Source organism: Gallus gallus, chromosome Z, assembly GCF_016699485.2.
Source record: "Gallus gallus isolate bGalGal1 chromosome Z, bGalGal1.mat.broiler.GRCg7b, whole genome shotgun sequence".
NCBI classification, from domain to species: Eukaryota; Metazoa; Chordata; class Aves; order Galliformes; family Phasianidae; genus Gallus; species Gallus gallus.
Window position 1 is genome coordinate 23,183,698 of NC_052572.1, and position 22,782 is coordinate 23,206,479.

The 22,782-nt window shown below is 38.4% G+C and overlaps 1 protein-coding gene across 2 annotated transcripts in view; it reads left to right on the top strand.

Moving 5' to 3' along the window:
- Positions 1-22,782, top strand: part of LHFPL2 (lipoma HMGIC fusion partner-like 2) — a 125,863-nt gene that overhangs the window by 50,491 nt on the left and 52,590 nt on the right. For both annotated transcript variants that reach the window (XM_040656320.1, XM_040656322.2), the window contains one exon: positions 12,844-12,895. In XM_040656320.1, coding sequence (XP_040512254.1) covers positions 12,844-12,895 — 52 coding nt within the window. The remainder of the gene's footprint in view (positions 1-12,843; positions 12,896-22,782) is intronic.

Here is a 22,782-nt window from a genome sequence, read left to right on the forward strand (position 1 = left end):
GCCTTCTCTGAAGAGCATCTTTTTAGCATTATAAGCATTCTATTAGTTGATTTTTTTTTTCTTCTGTACCTTTTTTACTGTCCTACTTCAGGAAGCCCACCTGGTTCTCATTCATGTTTTTGATCTGCTTCATCTGAGGTGATGCAGTATTTCAGAAATGGCCACCTGTGGGAATTCTGAGTTTTAACTTTGTTTCCACTATTGCCAGTATCAGGGGAAAAAAAAGGAGAAAAAAAAAAAGGAATACAAAAAATGAAAATAAATACTTTCTTAATCTTACAATTACAGTGGGAGTTTTGGCAGGGTTTTTTTTTTTTTTTTCAGATTTTGTGGTTTGTGTAGCTTCTATTGCCATTTCTGTTCCTAATGAGCACAGAAAAGTTTGAAAACACCTCATGATGTGAGCTCATCATGTATCTCTGACATTTGCTGTTTTAAAAAATCACTAAGTATCAGGGAGTTTGCAATAAAATTGTAGGAGTTGGAAGATATATTTGTTTCTTTAACTGACTTATTGGTTTGCTGTGACTGAACTGAATTTTAGCCATTCTTTGACATGGCCTCATAGACTACTTGCTATTACCTCAAGTTCAACCCTCACTAGGTATTTCTTCCAGAATCACTGTAGTTAACATCACTTTTGCACTTGTTATAGATACAGTTCAAGGTCCAAGATAATGTCATAAGGCCCTAATTAAACAAAAGTAGGCCAAGGGTTTATTTAGCCCAGGATTGATATGATGGTAGCCAGTGGCCTAGGGGACAGATTTATACACTGATGCTCTCATAATCTCCACTGTTCTGCTTGTTTAGGATGTACTCATTCAAAGGAGGCAAGATTTGTGTTTAATAGCTTTCAGTGAACCTTTCTGTCATTAACTTGTCCAGTTATTAAGCAAAGGAGAAATTTAGCAGCTGACTGCATCTTACATGGAAGAAGTGCTTTCTTGAACCTTACATTCCCCAGTACCCTTTGATGCTGTCTGCACTTCCATTAGCAGATACAGTGAAGAATTCTTATCTCCTTTTCTGTGCTTCTCAGTGTTCTATGAAGATCTAAAGAAATTATATTCTTCACTCAAGCGTGTGATCTTTTCACAAGACGCTGACTCTCATACTGTATTAGCCTGGAATGTTCTCTCACAGCTGTAGAGCTCCATGAAGAAACCATATATTTTCTGTGCTGGAGCTTTTGCCTCTTTTGCAGGATTTTTTTTTAAGTTATCTTACAGATTACTTAGTGGGTAAATTTAGTGGGACATGGAACAAAGACTATTAGGACCAAAAGTTATGTGTGTTTTTCTTTTTTCTTTTTTTCCTTTTTTTTTTTTTTTTTTTTTTTTGAGTTATAGGGAATTGAGAATGGCTTCTCAAGCATATTAATGATTTCCAACTGAGAACTTTTTTTTTTTTTAATCTTAGAAAAGAAACAAAAATATTCAGCAGAAAAGCTTCTTAGATTCTGGTGTTTTCCCCTTACACTTTGGGTACTATTACACATGCTTGTGATTATCCTCTCTGCAAACAATTGTCAGAAAAATTCATCTGTTTTCCAAGTCCCACAGAAGAACAGATGTGGAATTAAGTTTCAAACAATGTACTCTTAATCACTTACATGTGGACACAAAATGAACTGGAGCTCAGTGGGAACTGAATTGGTGCTTTGTTAGTTGAGCATGGAGTGGACAATTTGCATTTTTTTGGGGGGTTCTTTTTCTGAACAGTCCTTTGAGAAGAGTGCTAATAAATGAACAAGAAAAGTATCTTTCTAAAGAGCCAAGATCTCTGGGGACCACCTGAGCTGATCTGGAGTATATTTTGCATGTGAATATGAAAGAGATATTGTGTATATATGTATAATTTTCTTCCTTTATTTGAAAACTCTTTTGATGCAGCAAAGGATATTGGGAAGTAAAGTAGCAGCATATCCTCTGTGTACTTTCAAAAGCAATGATTTAAAGCAGCTAGTTCTGCCTGTTAAGTGGTTTTGAATCAATATTCAATTGCTGGAATACCATAAGAAAGCAATTATGTAAGAAAATGTATTCATGTTGTATTTTGAAACTCGGCCTGCACTGGAAAAATCACTTAAAATGATAGATAGCCCATACAAATACTTCAGAAAGCTAGTAACTGGATGGACTGGATTATTGGAAGGTTCAATCTCTACTACCATACCACCTTCCTCTAATGTCGTGGACCAACATGTGTATATATATACATCTGTATATACATATGTGTATGTCTGATGTCTTATGTCTCATACATACATATCTTGAAAAAAAAGTAGTACCTACTACAACTTAGAGGTAGGAATCTTCATTTTCATTGATACAGAATTTAAACTATTCTTAACATGTATAACTTTATACATGGAATTTTTTTTTTCCAGCTTGGAAATAACTTACCATCATGAAACTGCAAATAAAAAGGGAAAAAAAATCATAACAAATTTCTTGCTTCTTGGATTTTGACAAGCTCAACGGAGCAGACAAGAAATATCTTACTTCAGGGTTTGATACTGGTTTCTTGAAAGTTATTAAACTCCTTTGGGAATTTTAAAATTAGCCTTGTAGTATCATGTTGAAGGGTTAAAAGAGCTGTGAACTCAGTTGTAGATTTTCTTGGCCCCCAAAACTGGAGTGGGCCATGAGGAGATTAGTAGTGATGCATTTTTCTGCCTTCCCTGGAGTAGAAATGGGAACCCACCATCTTACTGCCTTGTTGACTGATCCTTAACTTGTCATCTTGCACATTCATTGTTACGTTTATTCTTTAAAGAAGGAAATGGCCAATGTAAATTAAAATGTTAACTGCTAATAAAATAGCAAAATGTGATGTTTCGAGACATTGAGAGAAGAAACTTTCAGAGTTGTTTGTTAATGTTCAAGAAAAGTGTTGTCTCTTAAATTGACTGCTAGAGAGGTCCTTAAACTTTTGTATGCATTTTCTAAGGCTGATTTGCTTGAGCTTTGTGAAGGGACCAATTTCTTCTTTTTCTTCTTTGATTTTGGAGACGTCTACTTGATGTTAGTTTTTCATGTTTTGCTTAAAAATATTTTTTTCATGGGTATTACTTTGTTTATACACCTCACAGAAGAAAAAAGAGCTAATAACATTCAAAATAAACATCTTTATTCCGCTGTTCTTTGTTTTTTACCCTTGGTCTAGAATGACATAAATGACTAAGTATTTCATGTTCTTTAAACATTGATTGTGAATTTTGCCGATGACTTTTAATGAACACGGTTGTCAGCTGCCTTAGAGAACTAAAATCATGAGGCGGAGTTCCATAATCTTAGAGGGCTGGTAAAGCTTAAATCAGAAATTGCATATTTGACATTTAATACTTTGAGAGTACTTTAAACGTACAATTTATGTTTAACTTACAATGTATGTCTTTCCTTTAACAGTGGGTTTTGTTATGTTTTTAAGGTATTAAGAACATAGTTGCTGACACATAATTGATACTAACATACTGAAAAAAAAAAAAGAAAGAAAAAAGTACAGATCTGTGGATGAGAATAATCTTATGAGTCTGTTCCCTTAGTATTCTAGAAAATCAGACTGTATGTCGTTCCTTTCATCATGTCATCAGCCTGTGATATAAAACTTTTTAGGCTTCCTGCCTCCACTTTTGTTCGTAAGGCTGTTACAGAATCTGGGCTTATCAAGTAATCTCCTAACATGCAATTTAGACATTCATAATCAATTTATTATTTTGTCTTGCTAAAATATTCACTTCTTCTTTCTTCTTACTACTTTCAGTCACTCATTGTAGGAAATAATTATATTTTGGTTTTAGCACCTTCTTTTTTTTTTTTTTTTTTTTTTTTTTAAGGTGAATGAAGGCAAAGTTGTATCCTTTCTCAGCTCACCTTTCCCTTTCTCAGTACTGCTTTTCCTGTCTATTCCTAATCCAGTTTGAGATTTTCCCTTGCCCCTCACTTACAGATAATAAGAGTCCTTTTGACGTTCAAGGTAAAATCTTCTAAGAATCTTCAGCAACTTAATAATACTGCTACTGGGCTTGTGATAATTAAAAAAATATATATTCTTACAGCCTTTAGAATATTCTAAGATTATAGGGATGGGCTTCACACCTGTATCTTGGTGTGAGATAGCAGTCTAAACGTTTTTGTTTTCTTCTTCATGTGCATGAATATAGGTAAAGAAAATCCTTCACATTAGAGTATCTTCTTTATGTAGTGAAAATGGTAGAAACCTAGACAAATTGCATTTTATCAGGAGGAGCTCGTAATTCATCAAGAAGTTAGTTCTTGATTATGCTGAGAAATGTATTTTAAAGAACAAAATAAAATTAATAGAATTTAAAGAATGATTGGAATATTTTTTGATGAATTTAAAAATAATTAGAACTTAGGAATTGTGAGCTCTAACAGTCTTTAATTACCAGCTTCAGGAAAGCAAAACCCATTGGTATTATTTCTTATGTTACTGGTAGAGACTGATTTTCTGTAAAGAAGTTCTAGAGTAGTGTTCAAGCAAATTGGGTCCAGAGGAAGTGAAAATGACAAAAACTTAAAAGGCAAAGGCCTCTTTGCGGTGAACAAAACCACAGTTCATGTTTTTCTTAGTTTCTGATCGCTTTCCACTGTACCTGGGGCTAACTATTTATTCCATTAGCAAACTAAGTATTATTTTTAACTCTAACCAAGACATGGTTACTCACTTACCTTTCTTTGGATGAGCATCAAAGAAATACCTCATTATGGGCTTCTGACTTTCTGTTAGAGAAGCAGATTAGATGAAGATGGCTTAGAACTTCTTAGGCATCTGCAGAAATGGCAGCATGTTCTCCAGAGTTGGAATACTGGACAGATAAAACTTTAGTAAAGATTTTTGTTTTCATAACAAGACTATGCAAGAAAGGCACACAATCTTGCTCAAGGTCTCTTTTTATTTTTTCATTTTATATTGTGTCTGAGATTGTAAGCTGGAGAGCAGTTGATAATAAAGATGCTGATGTTCTAGGAGTATAGATTTAGCTTTGAGGTCTGAGTGCACAGTAGATCTACTAGTTGCGTAACGTTCAGTCAGACTAGTTTCAGTAGAAGAAACTATGCTTTGAGGTCAAGCTAAATGGCCTGAGTTCTAGGCTTTGTTACTTAGCAAAATCATTAAATTAATCATTGAAGAGTTTCATCATTAAAAAGGTGCTTTTCACTGGTGGAAGGCTACTAAGGACTGTCACAAGTAGTACCTGTGGTTGCTTTAACTTTATACGCTGGTTTTTATGTGTATATACTATTGAATCTGTGAAGACATAAAAACTGAGAAAAGCATGGAAACAAGTTCAGTATGGAGTATAAGCTTAAGGTAAACAATATTGTCTACTTAGAACCACAAAGGAGATTGAGCGTGTGTTTTTCAGGAGTCTTAAAATCTGGCCTTACTAAGTCAGTCCATGGTTATATGTTTGGTTGCCTTAAATGAAAAAGCAGTAAAATGTTAAAATAATTCTGCTTTTGGGGGGGCGGGGGGGGGGGGGGGAGGGGGGGGAAGGGGTGGAAGGGGGGAAAGGGGAAAATAGTGCTTTAGGAGGCTTCTTATTTAAGCTGAAGCCACAAAAGAGGTTCCTAATTGGATTGTGGTACAGGAGTACTCGAAGATGTAGGAAATTTTTAAAGCTGTCATTTGGGAACTTTACTAAGTGTTTTCATTGAGTTGTAATAGTCACAACTAGCATTGCTAGGACAATACTCTGAATATAACTTTGGCATGAGAAAGAGGTGTTGGACTGAAAACAAGCCCCACAGCCTTTGATTTAAAGAGTGTATATGCACATGTGAGATAATGTCTTTCTGTTTAGACAGATCGTTGTGGGATAGCCATGCTGCATTCTACAGAAGTCTCAGGCTGTCTACCAAGTAAATAAAATAGTGTGTTATTTGCTTACATTTCAAGAAAACTTTGCAGTTGCTATCTGCAGGCCTTCACAAGAAGATAGCCGAGTCGTCTTGATTGGAGTTATTCTGTTCCACTTCTGCCAGCAGACTATTTTATTTGTAAACTTAGCATTGTGCAGGCCACAGTGTGTGCTAATCTAGGGCAATAATTTGGAAGCTAATAATGCTCCTCAAAAGTTGTTATTTATTAAGCCAGTTGACATTTAGGAAGAAGAATAGTCTAAGCGTGCCAGGTTTTTTTAGTTCATTGCTGAAGAACTTGCTACTGGTAAGAGTATTTAATTAGTGAACAAATGTCTGGGCCCCCGAGGGCCCTGCTGGGCTTCAACATTCCTGCTCAGCCTCCCCTGGGCCCTTTCACACCTTTGCCTGGGGGCCCAGAAAACCATTTCACCTAGCTGGAGCACATAGTCCATGCTGGAGCTGTGTTGCAGGTCTGCTTGTTCCTAACCCATCTGTTACTGGTTGGCCTGGTGCCTGCTTGTGCCTGTAAACTGCCATACCGTCTGTGGGATGTATTTCAAAGATTGGATCATTTCTCTGACTCTCCTCTGGATACACTGCAACAGTTCAGTGTCTCTCCCGTACTGAGTACTCCACATGTGGACACAGTATTACAGGTGAGGTCTTGACAGTTCAGAATAGCACTCCTTTGACCTGCTTTCGATGCAGCCCAGGATCTGGTTGGCTTTCTGGGCTGTGAGGGCACACTGCTGGCTAATGTCCAGCTTGCCATCTGTGAGTGCCACCAAGTCTTTTTTGGCAGGGCTGTTCTCTACTCTTTTGTCCCCCAGCTTGTGTTGATAGTGGGGGTTGCCTTGACCTGGGTGTGAGACCTTTCACTTGGATTTGTTGAACCTCAGGAGGTTCACCTCGGCCCACTGCTCAGGCCTGTCTAGGTCTCTCTGAATGGCAATTTCATCCCTCAGGCATACTGACTTTACCACACAACTTGATGTCATCTGCAAACTTGCTAAGAGTGCACTTGATCCCACTCTTTATGTAACTGATGAAGATACTAAAGCATCTGTCCCAGTTCTGACTCGTGAGGGATACCACTCATTCCTGACCTCCATCTGGACAATAAGCCATTGACCAGTATGATCTTGCAACCACTTGCTTGTCTACTGAACAGTCCTCTCATCAAGTCCATATCTTTCATTTAGAGAGAAAAATGTTGTAGGGCCTGTGTCAAAGACCTCATTGAGGTCCAGATAGATGATATCAATGGCTCTTCCCTTGTCCACTGTTGCATTTATGCTGGCAGACAAAGCCACTTAGTGTGTCAGGTGGAATTTTCCCTTTGTGAAGCTGTGCTGGTTGCCCTGTGTCACTTCTTCCATGCGCCTTAGAGTAGCTTCCAGGAGGATCTGTTCCATGACCTTCCCTGTCACAGAGATTGGGCTGACAGGTCAGTAGTTGCCTGGATCATCCCTTCTACCCTTCTTAAAAGTGGGTATGGTATTGCTTTCTTTCCAGTCACTGGGGAATTCACCTGACTGCCATGACTTTTCAGATATCATTGAGTGTGGCTTGGCAACTATGCTGGCCTATTCCCTCAGGACTCTGGGATGTATCTTCATTGGAGCCCATAGACTTATGGATGTTCAGATTCCTCAGGTGGTCACAAACCTTATGTTCACTTACAGTGGGAGAGACATTACTCTCCCAGTCCCTACCTTCTGACCCATCCACTTGAGGGGTGTGTGAACAGCAGTCACCAGTGAAGGCTGACGCAGAAAAGTTGAGTATCTCTCGTTACCAGCCTGCCTGTATTGCTCACTGGGGGGGTTGGGGTACATCCTCTTGCACTTTCCTTTTCTGATGGATGTACCTTTAGAAGCCTTCCTTGTTCGTCTTTGCAACCCTTGCCGAGTTCAGTTCCAGTTGGGCCTTGCCCTTTGTGGCCCTGTACCTGCACAACCTAATAGCATCCCTGTACTCCTTCTAGGGTTCCTGTCCCTGTTTCCGCTGTCTGTGCATTGTCTTCTTGCTCTTGTTTGATCAGGAGGTCTTGGTTTGGACGTACCTGTCTCTTGCCTTCCTTTCCTGACTTCATACACCTGGGGATAGAGAGCTCTTGTGCCCTAAGGAAAGCGTTCTTAAAGATCTGCTTGCTCTGCTCCACTCCCTTGTCCTTGTGGACAGTTTCCCAGAGGGTTTTGTCAACTCACTCCCTGAGGAGGTGAAAATCAGCTTTCCTAAAATTTGATGTCCTGACTTTCCTTTTTTCTGTTCCATATCCTTCAGGAGCATGAAATCCAACATTGCATATTCACTAGAGCCTAGGCAGCTTCCGATCCTGTTATCACCAATCAGTTCACTTGCATTGGTGAGCAACAGGGCCAGCATTGCATCCCCCCTGCTGAAGCTGTCTATTACCTGGCCCAGGAAATTACCTTCAATGCGTTCCAGGAGCCTCCTGGACTGCCTGCAGCTCGCTGTGCTACTTTTCCAGCAGATGTCGGAGTGGTTGAAGACCCCCCAGCATGAGAGCTTGTGATCACCATGCCTCCTGTACCTGGAGGAAGAAGGCTTTGTCAACAGGCTTCGCTTGATCAGGTGGCCTGTAGTAGACAACAACCATGGGGTGCCCTTTGTTGCCTTAGTCTCTAACTCTCACCCACACACTTTCAAGTTGCTTGTGGCCATTCTTCAGGGACAGTTCTTCACAATCTATTCCTTTCCTGATGTAGAAGGCGTCACCTCCTCCCCTCCTGCCTCATCTGTCCCTTCTAAACTGCAGGTATTAGCATTGATAGCTAAGGTCAAGTCATGGGAACCATCTCACCAGGTTTCAGTGTTGGCAACTATGTTATGCTTTTCTAGTAGCATGGTGGCTTCCAACTCTTCCTGCTTATTTCCCAAGCTGTGTGTGATGGTAGATAGGCACTTCAGTTGGGAGCGAGCCTTATCGTCTTTTTGGAGGATAACTCCTTAATTCCCTTGACTATTTCCCTTGAATTTCCCTGTTACTTTCTCCTATTGCCTCAGTGGTCCCTGGCTCATTGTCATAAGATTTCAACTGTGCTGCATGTTGCCAGAACGTCTCAGGACAGCAGATTGAGAACCTCCCAGTAGTACCCTGTCCATCTAACGTAGCTAGGCTGTCTCACATCTTGCCATGGGCAGGCTTGCTATTACCACTCCCTTCAAATCTAGTTTAAAACCCTCCCAGTGAACCTTACTAGCTTTTCCCCAAGGACTCTCTTCCCCCTTTTAGAGAGGTGAAACCTATCTAATGCCTTCAAGACTGGTGCTGTGTAGGTCATTCCATCACCAGAAAACCCAAAGATTCGCTGGTGGCACCAGGCAGGAAGTGTTTATAAATTGGATCCTTCTGTTTCTTTCAGCATCCTTACCTCCTACAAGAAGTAGAGAATAGAAGATCACCCGTGTTGTTGATTTCTTCAGCAGTTATTCCAGGGCTCTACATGTACCTTCTTTGTCACCACTGATATGTAAGAGCAGCAATGGATAATGATCTGTTGGCTGTACCAGACTGGGCAGTTTCCTTCATGTGAACCCCAGGGAGGAAGCAGAGTGCGCTAAGAATCCCTCACTGCAGTGGGATAATGCTGCTTTCTATGGTGCTTCTTGTCTAGCCAATCACAGTGATGGCTGAGCCAAAGCCACTTAGAGCAGCTTTCTTCTTCAAAATGTGGCCAAGGAACATTTTTGGTGTCTGGGAATAGGCACTTGCTAGAGAGTTTGCTGCAAAACTGTTCACCATGTTTGGCTGTCTTTGTGAGGGAAAGCGTTTGGTCACTCTTGAGCTCTCAGAAGTGATGGGTTTTATGGAGCAAGACCAAAGTGTTGGCTGTGGTGTAACTCTCACTGCTGCTGTGTGAGGGTGACTTGCTTTTATCCTTTGCTCTGTCTGTGGCACAGAGATGTGACTTAGGAAGCATGTTGTAAAAGTGGAATTGCTAAGTAGTTTTACACAACCTTGAAAGTAAACCATTTATGTCCTTTTATCCTTGTGGCTAACACTTGAGCTTCTATTGATTGTGGTGTATGTGAAATTGGACTTTTAACTGATGTTTCATGTAACTTATTTCAAATAAAGTTTTAGGCTCGAGTGTAATAAACACAAAAAGACAACTCACTTTAGTGAATAACTTTGCTAAAAATGAATTTACATATCTTTTGTTTTAATTGGTAATGAACGACTTATTAAAGAAATGTGGTAATTTGATTCGCTGATCTCTCAGGTTCTTATTGTATTAGGTAACAGGCTAAGAGGGATCTTTCATTCATGGTGCAGGTCTGTTAACACTGCTGTATTTATTCAGTTCAGTTTTGTGGGAATTGATAGGATTATAAAAATGTAATATTTGGTTTAAACAGTTTAATGATGTGTAAAACTAGACTGTACCACTTTCTTGGTTGAGGTGGTGTGGTGGGAAAACAGGAATTAAGAACATGGATCAGCAGTGTATTAAGGGTACATCTGGGTTTTATTAGGTGTAAACTTCAGGACAGGTGCATTTGGGTGAAAGTTTCTCGTAGTTCACAACAATTGAGGGTTTTTTTTTTTTTCTCATTGAAATAGCCTACCAGTTTTATTGCTTTCCATAGTTTGCTGCTTCAAATTTGCTTTGAATTATGTGTCTGTAGATATGTGATGTGATCTTCTAGATTGAACAAATTAGTTATATTATGCTGGAGAAATGGAAAATGAAAATGAAATTTTTGTGTGTGGAAAAAGAGGGTATTTAGCATGGGAAGAAATGTTAAAAAACAAAAAAGCTGCTGTGTACCCTAAGTTGTTAGTTTCCTTTGTTGTTTATTATTACAATTAAGTTAGACTTTTTTTTTTAGCCTGCTACTAGTGTATTGCTGAAGAAAATGCTTTCTCCTTGTTTTGTTGCTTCTGAAGCTAGCCTTAATGACGCCTATAAAATAGTGGTGGTTTTTTTTTTTTTTAATGTTAAACTGTTCTGCATTGATAGCAAGAGACAAAGAACCCATTGAATGAATTATTTCTATTTATAGTGACATAATTGGTCATACAAACTTTCTTCAAGAAAGTAAATATTTCTTTGATTGGGATACTTGTTATTGTATAATACATGGAAGTATTGCACAGTAGTATATCTGAAGAAAAAGCTACTTGAAAAGGATGTTTTAAGATACAACGGATATGTCTGTATTATTTTTTCCATTTTTGCTGGGGAGCCTGAGCATACCCTGTTCCTGTTGTGTGGAAAGTCAGGGTATGTGACAAAGGGATGTTATCAAAATAGCTGTGTTCTCTTAACTGTGTCCAGCTTATTTGCTTCTCAGTTTACAACTGGCTGTAAATAAAAAGCTTTAAATCAGTGGCTCTGCAAAGAACACAGTATAGACAACTCCTTCTCCGTGAATTGCATGGAAGCATTTCTCCATTTTTAATATAGTACTTACTTTACTCCTTTTTCTTCTCTTTTTTTTTTTTTTTTTTTTTTGGGGGGGGGGGGGGGGTAGGTTGGGATGGGCAGGAAGGGAATTGGGGCGGGGAGGGAGCAAGGGTGTGGATTAGGCAAGCATTTATTGGGTCTTAGTGAGGCAGGTGGAGGAGACTACTTTGCAGCCATCCATCTCTATGGAGACTGATCTGATCTTACCCTTACTTGCATTGCTTAGGAATCCAGGGCTCCATGTGAAGAAATTTCCATAAAAACAAGTTACAATTGTCTGAACAATCCATTGATTTCAACTACTTAAAACTGAGTCTAAAAGAAAACAATTTGGCCTGTTTAGTTTATGAAATGTTGCTTCTTTGTCTCTACTAACACTGCAGTATAAACATGTTAACTGCCTTTGAGATGGAAGGGAAAAGTTGGAATAATCACAGCTATCTAGTTTTGTGTTTTTTCGTTTTCTTTTCTTTCTTTCTTTCTTTCTTTCTTTTTTTTTTTAATGTGCCAGGAATTCTGACATGATTTTAAGTCTTGCTTGACTTTCTAGTGTTCCCAGGGTGCTTTCCTCTGCTCTCAGCAGTGCGCTTTAAGAGTTCTGCACGGCTTTTTCCCTTATCAGATCATCTTTTCAAAAGCCAATTGCATCTCTGATGAGTTTGCTGATCTTCCAGCTCATTTTATTCTGGTAGATAAGGGGAGATCTTCATTTAGCCTCTTTAGATATACGTATAAAAATGCAGAATTTGTTATTGCTGTGGAAAATGCTCTGGTTCAGCACTACTTACCATACCTTTGTCACCTTATTTTACTGCCTTTTTCAATTTTTTGATACCGAGTATCCAAAACTGGATGTGGTATTTCAGATGTGTATTTCAGGAGGGTTGGGTAAGGGGGAATTATAGCTTACTAACAAGAGCTTAGCCCACAGATATGCCCTACAGCATTCGTGGCCTTCAGTGCTGCCACCCAGGGGAAGCCCTAGATCATGTTTAGCCCAACTCCATTTCAGTTGAGCCATTTCACAGGTCGGTACAAGGAATTAGTCCACCCTCGTTAGAGGACTACGTACTGAGTTCCATGAAATATTTAGGGAGTGATGGAAGGGATTTGGAGGTGTACTTCATAAATTTGTAGGGCTTAACATGCTATGTAGTTTAGGTTTTTATTCCACTATGTATAAAAATAATTTTATTTTCAAGTCTTGGCCTACAAAGATTGGTAAAATAGAGGAAGAGGAAAAGATGCAATGTTGAGCATGCTTAGTGGTTTATGTGTTACTCCTTCACATGTACTTATTTTCCTTAGTTCCCTGGTGGTTTGGAATGAAGACCAGAATGCTGCATTTCTGGCAAAGCATAAGTGTCATGGTAGTGAAATGTTACCCATGTGCTTTTAGTCTCTTGTGAGCAGAGTTGTGCCATTCCAACCACCAGAAACTAATAATAAATATTGTTTTAATGTTTTTGGCTCTGTACCTTTCTTACATTTTGCATCAATTATTTTCCTAGGTATTGCCAGGCTTCTGAAGTGGTTAACCAAGGCTAAGAACAGAGGACACTGGTGAGTAAATGAAATTCAGACGATGTTATCTGGTATTTCCCCATGCTGTCTGACTCTAAGACTGACTACTGCATGAGGACTGGAGGATGCAGCAGCTTTATTCAGAGCATTTGATTATTATTTTTTTTTTAAGCAGCAATTTTAAGAAAGTGAGAAAAAGTTAATGTCAGTGACTGTTTTTGGTAGGTGAAACCTACTCCCTACCACCAACTTGAGTTAAAAAGTAATGAACTTGAATTACTCAAACTATTTAAAGGAGTTTAACCTATGCTTGTTAAAGCAGTAACATACACTGTAACCTGCTGCTTTAAATGAGTGATGCCTGAATACAGACTTCTCAGAAGTATGACAGTGCATACATTAAGCTATATGAAGTTACGTTTCATTCCACAACATGTGGAAGCTTGAAGGTGAGTTAATAAATTACTTCAGGATGATTTCTTTATTTCTTTAAATGCCCAGCCTTATGTCTGTGTTTCTTTATCCCCCGTCTGAAAATTCTAGTGTCTTTTGTAAAGACAGATACGTTGATTCTTTGCATCCTGTGCGCCAACTATGTTCCTATGGTGACTCGAGAGAGGAACACGGAGGTCTAAGGTAGAACTTTAAAAATTTCAGGTACTTTTTCAGTGGATTTTCTTTATTTATGTGCTTACAGATATATTGTTTGTATTTCTCTGGCTGTAGAGGTAGATTGGCAAAGCCTTATAAGTGCAGAGATAAACACATCAACTATTACTCTTCAATGATAAAAAATGATCTTTCAAAAAGCAACTGTGTTTTCTTGCCAAGTTATTTGGAATAATGCAATCTTCTTACTCCTCTGATTTCCATAGCTGAACCATGATATGTGAAATACTTTTATTTTATGGGATCTTGTTTGATTCCAGAGCTGCTGGTAGCAAATGTGAGTTTTTGGCATCCATAGATTTGGTTGTGCATGCTGTTAACTGGTGTCGTAGAACAGGTAAAATACAGCTCATTGAGATACTCTTGCCTTGTCTTTGTCTTCCTTTTTGCCTTTATGTCCTCTGAGAGTTATGCCTGAATAGTTTTTTGGTTTGTTATTTTTTTTTATTTTATTTTTGGAAATGCTGTTTCTATGATACTTTGAAGTATTTTATCAGTTCAGAACATCATTCATGCAATTCTATATTCACTATCACTTCTCTAATTTTGTCTATATTTAACCAAGAGAAGAAGTAAGTAGAATATAATTGAGTTTTTCAGTTATTTGGGATACTTTCTTTGTGCCTACTCTCATACCATCTCACCCTAACTGTCCAACTCTTTGGACTAAAGATCTGTATTCATGCTGTCACTGGTGCACACATAGGATGAATTGATAGTTCCTGTACACTTTGCATCTGCTTCATCTCTTCTCCTCAGTGAGAATGAAATTTGTTCTTCCCTACTTACACAAGTCTTTGAGTGGGCATTCAAGAGTCCTCAAAAATAAGTGGTACACTTCCTGATACTTACATTAATTCATTTAGAACATTAAGGTAAATGTTCCAGCTCCTTGCCTACTTAAAATATACTCAATTATCTAGGATTCTTTTGTCATGAACACCTGGAAGGCCTAAACATTCACACTGAATACCAGTTTTTGCACTTGTTCTTGCTCGTACATGTAGGCTTATTAGAAGCCACAATAAACTTCAGGTTCATGAAGAACTAATCAAAAAGAAATTAAAACTACATTGAACCTCAGCAACCATTCTCATCTTCACTGAGATGCCTACGTGTAAATGGATTTGTCTTCTTTTGTCTTTGTGACGTATTTATTCATGTTCTATGTAAGTTAGGTGGTACCCAAGAGGTACCACTCCAGTAGTGTGTGATTCCACAAAACAGTGAAACTACAGGGAAGCTCCTTTACAGGTGCACGGGGGAGAATTCTGGTATGTGCCTCTTCATGTATGGGCTCTGATAGAACCATACACCGAGTGTTCAGAAGTCCCTTGTCCCAGATATTCTGAAAATAAAAACTGTCCTTCTGACAAGCTAAGCATGCCTGTAGTTTAAGGGAGACTTGAGGAAAATGTACACAGTGCTTTCAGAAGTAACTCTAAAACTTTCTTGTAACTGCTGCTGCTTGTTGACGTAGGTGCAATTAAAAGTAATCTTGTAAACAACTTTAATGGCTCATGTGAAATAATTTGTGATTTTTTTACTCACATTTAATTGCATGACTTCAAACTGACATAATTTCCTCCTCTGCAGAGTGCTGGTACTTGTTACTTTATGATTAATCCCATGGCCTTTTTGGTGCGATGCTCTGATATGAGACCCCGCTTCATCAGTGAATCAGAGGATATGCTTAAAAATCATCAGAAGATGTTTTAAATACTATTTGTTTAGAAACTAAGGAGATGTTTAAGTATTTTGTTGAATAGGGAAACAGATGAAGTAACGACTTTTGTTAGACCGGAATCTTGCTCATGTTATGGATCAGTGAGATATTGTACCAGACATTCATAGCAGTTGCTGGGGAATGAAAACTGAACCGTGGGGAAGAAGACTGTGGCACTGTGGATGACCTCAATGCATTGTAGGCAATTTGTACAGCTGTATGTAATAGTGAATATAGGTATTCACTCCTTTTAAGTCCAATGCTCTTTAAGAAGCTCTGTCTTAAGAATCAAGGCCCTTGTTATTAATTTAAAATTATTTATTGAATACCTTTACAGATGAGTAGGACTTATTTTATAGCAATGTTCCTTGAACCAGTTAACAGGGGAGCTTTGTGGTGCTTAGCAACATAACAAAAACACCAGTGCATGCATTAAGAACGTGAAGCTATCTTGAAAACCTAGACAACTGGCGGTATCATTAGGTGGGAAGTCTATGTAGAAGCTTATGCACACTTTTAATAAGTTTAAGTCTGTGCAGATATACTATGTAAAAAGAAAACCAAATTGCTTTCATTTATTACTTTCATTATATGTGCATAACGTGGCTTATCTTCACATGTTCTGCTGAGCAGAGTAAAGGTCTCAGTGTCTGGATATTTCTTACAGGCTTCTTATAAGTTGTCAGGGGAACATCTGAAAATAAAAAATACCTACTTTCATGAAAAAAATTCACTTCAATTGCAATAAAATAATAAAATTGTAACTGGAAACTATATTATGTTATATGTAAAGATCATTGTGAAGACTACATTTTTTTGACCAGCCAGTGTAGTTCCTCACCAGGCAGTATTACTTAGTTGACTCTCATTCACAGTTGGCTTTGTAGGATGAGGGTTTTTCCTGGCCTTGGAAACAACTGGGAGAAACCAAGATAAAGGTGTGCAAGTAGAATGTCTTTCTGAAGGTCTTTCCCTGTGTGCTGATAGCCCTCAAAGAAAAGAGAGCCCTGGTTTGTTCATAGTGTTCCAGCTGTCATCTCATGTATGTTTTGACCTCATGACAGCATTTTCATGACTTTAGGAATCGTATTTTAGGTCTTTGATGAAGTCTTGTCATATCTTAGGCCTGAAATAGAAAAGTTGTTAACAGTTTTGATGTAATTGGAAGGTCACTGTATGTCAATCCTACGTAGCTCGAAGTAGAATACAGATGGGGACAGGGAATTGAATTTCGGGGTTTAAAATCTTTGTCTGTGTATTGATACACTTATGTACTATGTACATAACAATACAGAAGCAAGTTTGTTTTTTAGTTTTCTCTCTAGAAGCCAAAAGTAAAGCTGTAGCCAGTCTGGCTGATTTTACATTTGTTTTGTTAAAAGCCTGAGTAAATAGGAAGTTATAAGTTTGTATTGCTTTTCCTATATAGGCAATGTCTTCTCTGTGAGTATGGTTTGCCTGTTTTTTTCTTTCCTATATCATTTTTCTCTGTATGCTTCTTCGTGTGAGAATTTTAAGGTGATATTAAAATACAAACCTAAAACAGTGTTCCGCCTTCAGTGATAGAAGCAGAAATATCAAAGGACACTCTCACTTTATTTCCTTTTGTCTGTCAACAGAAGGGAGAGCGGATGAGTTTCTTAATCAGGAAAATATGAAGGTTTGGAGTTCTTTCACTGGGATTACTTGAGGATGCTGTAAATCAGGCTGAACTGACAATTTGCTTCTGGAGCAACAAATAGAATGGCAATTTTAATTTTGTTATTTCTGGAACTTAATGGACTTCTTGATATGGAAGTAAATACCATGATGCATGCAGTGAGTAAACAGCAATTGCAGCTGCAGGAAGAAGTGTGGCATAGTGGATAGAGATGCCTGTCATGACTCTTGGATTCTATTTCCACCTTCTAAGTGATGTTAGGGAAGTTAATTGTTTCTTACACTTCTTGTCTTTTTAGACTGTAAGGCACTTGCTCCAGATGCTGCAGCTCAGTGTATCTCACAGTGCTTTAGAGTCTGTGCATTTATTCAGTTGCTATTGCAGTACTTGCAGAGTTTCCCTTGTGCTGTGATATTAAGTCTCAAGGACTTGATATGAGAATGGAATCCTGAAGACAGTTGACTATTAATTCTGCCAGAATTAAGCTAGTAATACTATTCAGAGCATGGTTTAATGTTATGTCTGGTCTTACACAACTGCAGGCCTATGCCGGGAGGAGCAGTATCACTTAATTCTCTATCTTCCCAACTCTTGCATCAGTAATTGCATCAATCTCCAATTCCAGGGTAAGTTTAAGGTAAGCAGAAAATGCAGTAAAAAAATAAAAATAAAAAAAAAATGCAGGAAATGACATCAGACAGCAGCGCTGGGCTGGTTTGTCCTGTGGCTGTAAAATGGCTAGATGAAACACAAAGGCCAAAGAGGGAATAAGCAGCTGGAGGTAGGTGGGGAAAGGGGGGTTCTGTTTCTTTCAGCAATGAGTAATAAATACACCAGATGAGACATAGCATGGAAATGTATGCTTGTTAAGAGCTGCATTTTACAATCAGATTTTGAATATTCCAGAACAATGGCTTGTAAAGGACGTGATACTCCAATTTACTTTCTGCTGGATTTAGTCACTATGTTACATAGTCTTCACTGGAAGTACTTTTTCCCTAATATTGCTTTTTAATTGGCTTCTCTGAAATAGCAGTCATCTTTGTGATCCGCACTGCATTTTCAAGGCATATTTCTGATGCCTAAGTATAGTTTCTATTTTACTTAATTTTCATTTAAATTGAAGTCCACTTAATCTTGCAAATTGAACTGACAGAAGTTGCTCTCGATGTGATGTATTCTGGAGATGTTGTGTTCATGATTTCCCCTTTAAACCCTGTCAAGCAACTTCATTCTTCTTTGAAAATGACTTCTGTAATTGAAGTTGACTCTTTGAAGGACATTTTTCACCTGCTGCCCTTTCTCTTAAAAATGTATGCACTAGATTAGATTGGTTTCTTTGATGTTATTCTCTTTGTGAACCTTGTGTAATAAGATATTGTGTTGAAGGACCTGTCTTCTGCCTGCTTAAACCAACTCTCTGAAATAAAAAGAGGTGAGGGGGAAGGAGGAAGAGAAATCTTCAGATGACTTTGGAAGCTGTAGCGTTTAACTCTAATCAAGGAGCTTTTACCCATAGCACACACATGGCAGCTAGAATATGAATGTATCCTGACAATTGCATTCGCAGCTGAAGTCACTGAGTGAATTCAGTGAAGGCAGAGGAGTAGGTCAGCAGCTGGAAAGGCAAGCACTGCTCGGAGAGCACTGCAGCTCAGCAGAGACTCGGCTCCCAAGTATTGCTGGACTGGCCAATGATGTTGCTGAGACGTTCACATCTGTTATTTCTTACTGCCCGCTTTTCTGGCAACAGCCTATCTTCGTTTTTTCCGTTACAGGCAGCTGCTGGAACTAAAAAGATCCTTAGCTCATTTTCAGATGGTCTGTTTTTTTTACCTTTCTGTTCAGCCTCTTCTTTCTGTGATGTAGTACAACACACTGACTTATTTCAAAAGCATATGATCTGTGTGTTGCATTCTATAGATGTGTGGGAAGATAAGCAAATGTGTCAGCCTACATGTACAAACCATTTCTAAGGAGCAAGGCCATCATAAATTCTGAAGTTACTAAACTGCCAGGGAAAGAATTAGAAGAAATCCTTATAACTTGAGTAAGACAATTGTGAGGAATCACCTTTTTTTCATCAAATTGTATTTTCTACAGTGGATGTGATTTGGGTTACCTTGTATAGAAAGCAGAGCAGTGCAGATTGCACCAATGGACCTAATTGCTTTATGACCAAGGAGAACCAAACTTGTGAACCCACAGAGGACGAGTTTTCTCATGTCCTCGTGACCTCTCTAGCTTTAACTACTGAAATTGTTAGATTACTTTTCAATACTGTTGAAAGGAGGGAGAAATTAGGGATATTAAGTGCATTTGCAAGTAACCTTTTGGCTGCTCAAACTCATGTGGTCTAGATGAACCAGGGAAATGAAACACTGGAGAACAGTGTGAGATTTTTTTTCCAATAATTTATGCAGGCATATGGTGGAAAAGGAATCCAATGAGAGCTGTGAACTAAGAGTGGCCTGGGCTGGCAAGTGAGCTGAACTTTTACAGATAACAGGTATCCATCAAAATCCACTCTTTATTACTTTCAGAACAGCAGTAGATCAATAGAGATTGTGACTTAATCAAGGACATCTACTGATAAGCCCTGATTGTGTGGTTGCAGTGCTTTCCTCAGCCCAGCAGATGCAGCACCCTGCAGGAAAATATGGTAGTGTGGAAGCATAAGCAGTGGTGAAGGAATATGGTTGACTTAAAGTGAGGTGGAATAAATGGAAGGAACAGATTGAAGGAGGAAAATTAACATTTCAGACCAAAGGTGAATGTCTTCTAGTGGTACATGTACCTCTTGAAATACTTGAAGATGCCCATAATGGAGGTCTTTAAATTTGTTGTTTTACTGTTCTACAATATTAGACTGGTATTCTGGGGGAATATTTTGAACATAATAAACGGTCTTGATTTGAATCTTGCTGTAATCAAAGTTTGAGGTAGGCCAATAGGTTTTTTGTTTTATTTTTGTACTTTTCATATCCCTTATTTTTTAATGGAAAAGCATAATAGTGTTGTTTACCCTGTAGAAGGCTGTAAAAGTTTGCAATTGTCCTCAGCTGGATCACTTTTAAGACCATGTCTTAGACAAATAATACAGGAAGATAAATATTTTCATAAGGATTCCTTTGGGGGTAAAATTTAATGCAGGAGAAAATGAAAAACTTTATAGTCTCTAAAAGATTTCAAGATTTCATTAAATGAGTAAAAAATCCTTCCCTCCCTTTTTGTGTGTGCATGTGTGTGTATTGGAAATGTTGAGGCAGAGAATAACAAAAGGAAATTATATACTAGGTTGAAAACACCCATTGAAATCCAACTGGTTTTCCAGATTGTGTTGAGCATATTTTTCTCTGGCGATTGGATACAGTTTATATCCCTTTTTAAAACTGTCGAATCCATTAGGAGTATGATGAAGCACTCTTTTGTGCACATATGTTGAGTCAGCATTGCATTTAAAACAGTAAGTATTTTCTAGGTCTTTCTCCCTGGTATTCTCACCAATACATCCTCTGATGGTTGATTAGCAAAGTGGCTTTTTTTGTTGCTGAATTTTCACGACTATTTTCATGGCAGCCAAAGGGATTTCTACAGGTACTGCTAGCTTAACAATGCTTTTAAAATACAAGGAGGATACTGCTTATCTATACATAAGATATCTAAGCGAATCAAATGAGATCTGACCATGTGCGATGATTCTTATTTGAGAAGTCTTGACCCCATTTATTTTTACTTCTTTTAATCAGCAGACTCTGCACATTCCCTTCAAATTAAAGTAATCAAGAGGAGCAGTGTGCTTTAATTTGTGTTGCATTTCAGCATACAATTTCAAAAATCAACTACTTCTCTTTTAGGATGGAAGTCAACTAACAAAACTTCTTTTTAACCACTTTTTTCTTGGATCTGGAATTAGTTGTGAAATGGAATTTGTGATAAACATCAGTTCCCTGATACCGGGCCTTGTATGTGAGGGTACAGGAAGGTTGATGGAAAGGCAGAAGTATAGAAAAGAAATGACACAAGACTACATGAGACATCAGCATTAAGCTTTTTGCATTAAAAAAGGTAGCTTTTTATATTCCCAGACTGTTTTCGTCATTATATACTGTCAGGTTTGGCACAGATGTGTAGAGTGCAGATCTGAGCAGAATTTGGACTGTGTTCTCGTTTAATAATGTACTTTAATCTTTTTCTCTAGAGATTGATGTCTGCTTGTATCAGTTTATCTTGTCAGAACTCTTATGTAATGTTAATTCCTTAAGATTTGATGTAATGTGTAACAGGGATTCAGATTTACAGTAGAGAATTTTCAAGTTAGTTGGAATCTAAAAATACTATCTCAGTCCAGTGCTAGCAGGCATGAGAATAATTTGAATGAATAGGTAATTATAGTGCTCCATAGAATGCTATGCTATGCACTCTGGATCTCTGGTTTATTATAATATTAATACAGCATATAGGGCTGATTAAATGGATCATTCTAAACATAAAAGAAGTCAGGCCCTCTTTCAATGTTATGTTTCCTTATCCTCTGACTTCCATATCATATCTGGGCTTAACGACAGTTCTATAGAAATGAACCTTAGAGAAGTTTAGGTATGGGTGCCTGCACATGTGTTCTTTGTATTCATCTCAGCTATAGCAGTAGCTGCTGAAACACTTTCAGAGGTACACGTTTTCTAGGCTAGATAATGGGAGTAATATGACAGACTTGCAAAGCTTATTAAAAGCAGTGTGGTTGTGATGTAAGACACGGTTGGTTCTTTTTTCCTTCTCCTTAGTATTAGAGTATGACATCTGGTAAGCCCTTTGACTCTGTTTTTGTTTCCTATCTGCAGTAACAGTTACACTATCGCAACTTGAATATAAGGAGGTCTCAGACATATTAGAATGATCTCTTCCCTGCAATCCCATCACAACAGCTTTATACCCACTCTGCGTGTCCACTCTGGCCCAACACAGTGGTTTATCTACTGTTTCTTGAATCTAACAGTCAAAAACACACTCTCCTTTAAACGCTGCTTGTATCTCAAGCTCCAGTGATTCTTTTCAAGGTGCAATCTAGCCTGTTCCTCTACTGTGCTGCTAAAGTTCTGCCATCAGATTTTCCTTGGGCTTGCTAACACTGCAGACTGCTAACTAGGTAGGACATTTCTTGTTTTCAGTATTCTGTATGCAAATATCTTCTGTGAGATGAAGTTCCCCTCCCTCCTGTAGCCTAGCTCCTTGCAGCACAGCTCAAAGCCACCATCTTGTCCTGGAAGTCCTTGGGAGAAGCTCAGCCCAGCTGACTGTGCTGGACCAGCTTGGTTCTGTTGATTGTGAGAATGCAAACCCAGTCGTTACTATGGGTGCAGTGAGAAGAGTTGCCTGTGTTCCTCTCTGTCATCTCCTTTAGGAACATCTGTTCCTATGTGCAGGTCTTTTGCATGGCTACTAGAAGAGATGTGCTACAGTGAGGAAAAAGTTCACAAAGAAAGAAAGAGCAGAAAGATTTCAGATTTGTAGGCCTTCTTCATTTATACCCTTGAAAAGGGAAGAGTTTCTGCATTCACTTAAAAATAGCTAAATCTCAACTCTTAGAAACATTCCAGTGGAATTTTGCAATGGCTGGTGGGAATCAGAGGAGCAGATGAAGAAGATGAGTAGCAAACAAAACAAAATCTAGTAGATAGGGAGTTCTTAAAGAAACAAATGTTGAAAGGTTCTAATTCCCTGACTCCCACAAGGTAAATAACATCTGTTTTTCTCCTACCTCTCACCCCCTAGGATGTGAGCTAATAACCTCTGGGGTATCCAAATGTGAGGCATGTAAGCTATTAGGATATCACAAGTGTTTCCAAGGAACTTCCGGGGGTTGCGGTGGCA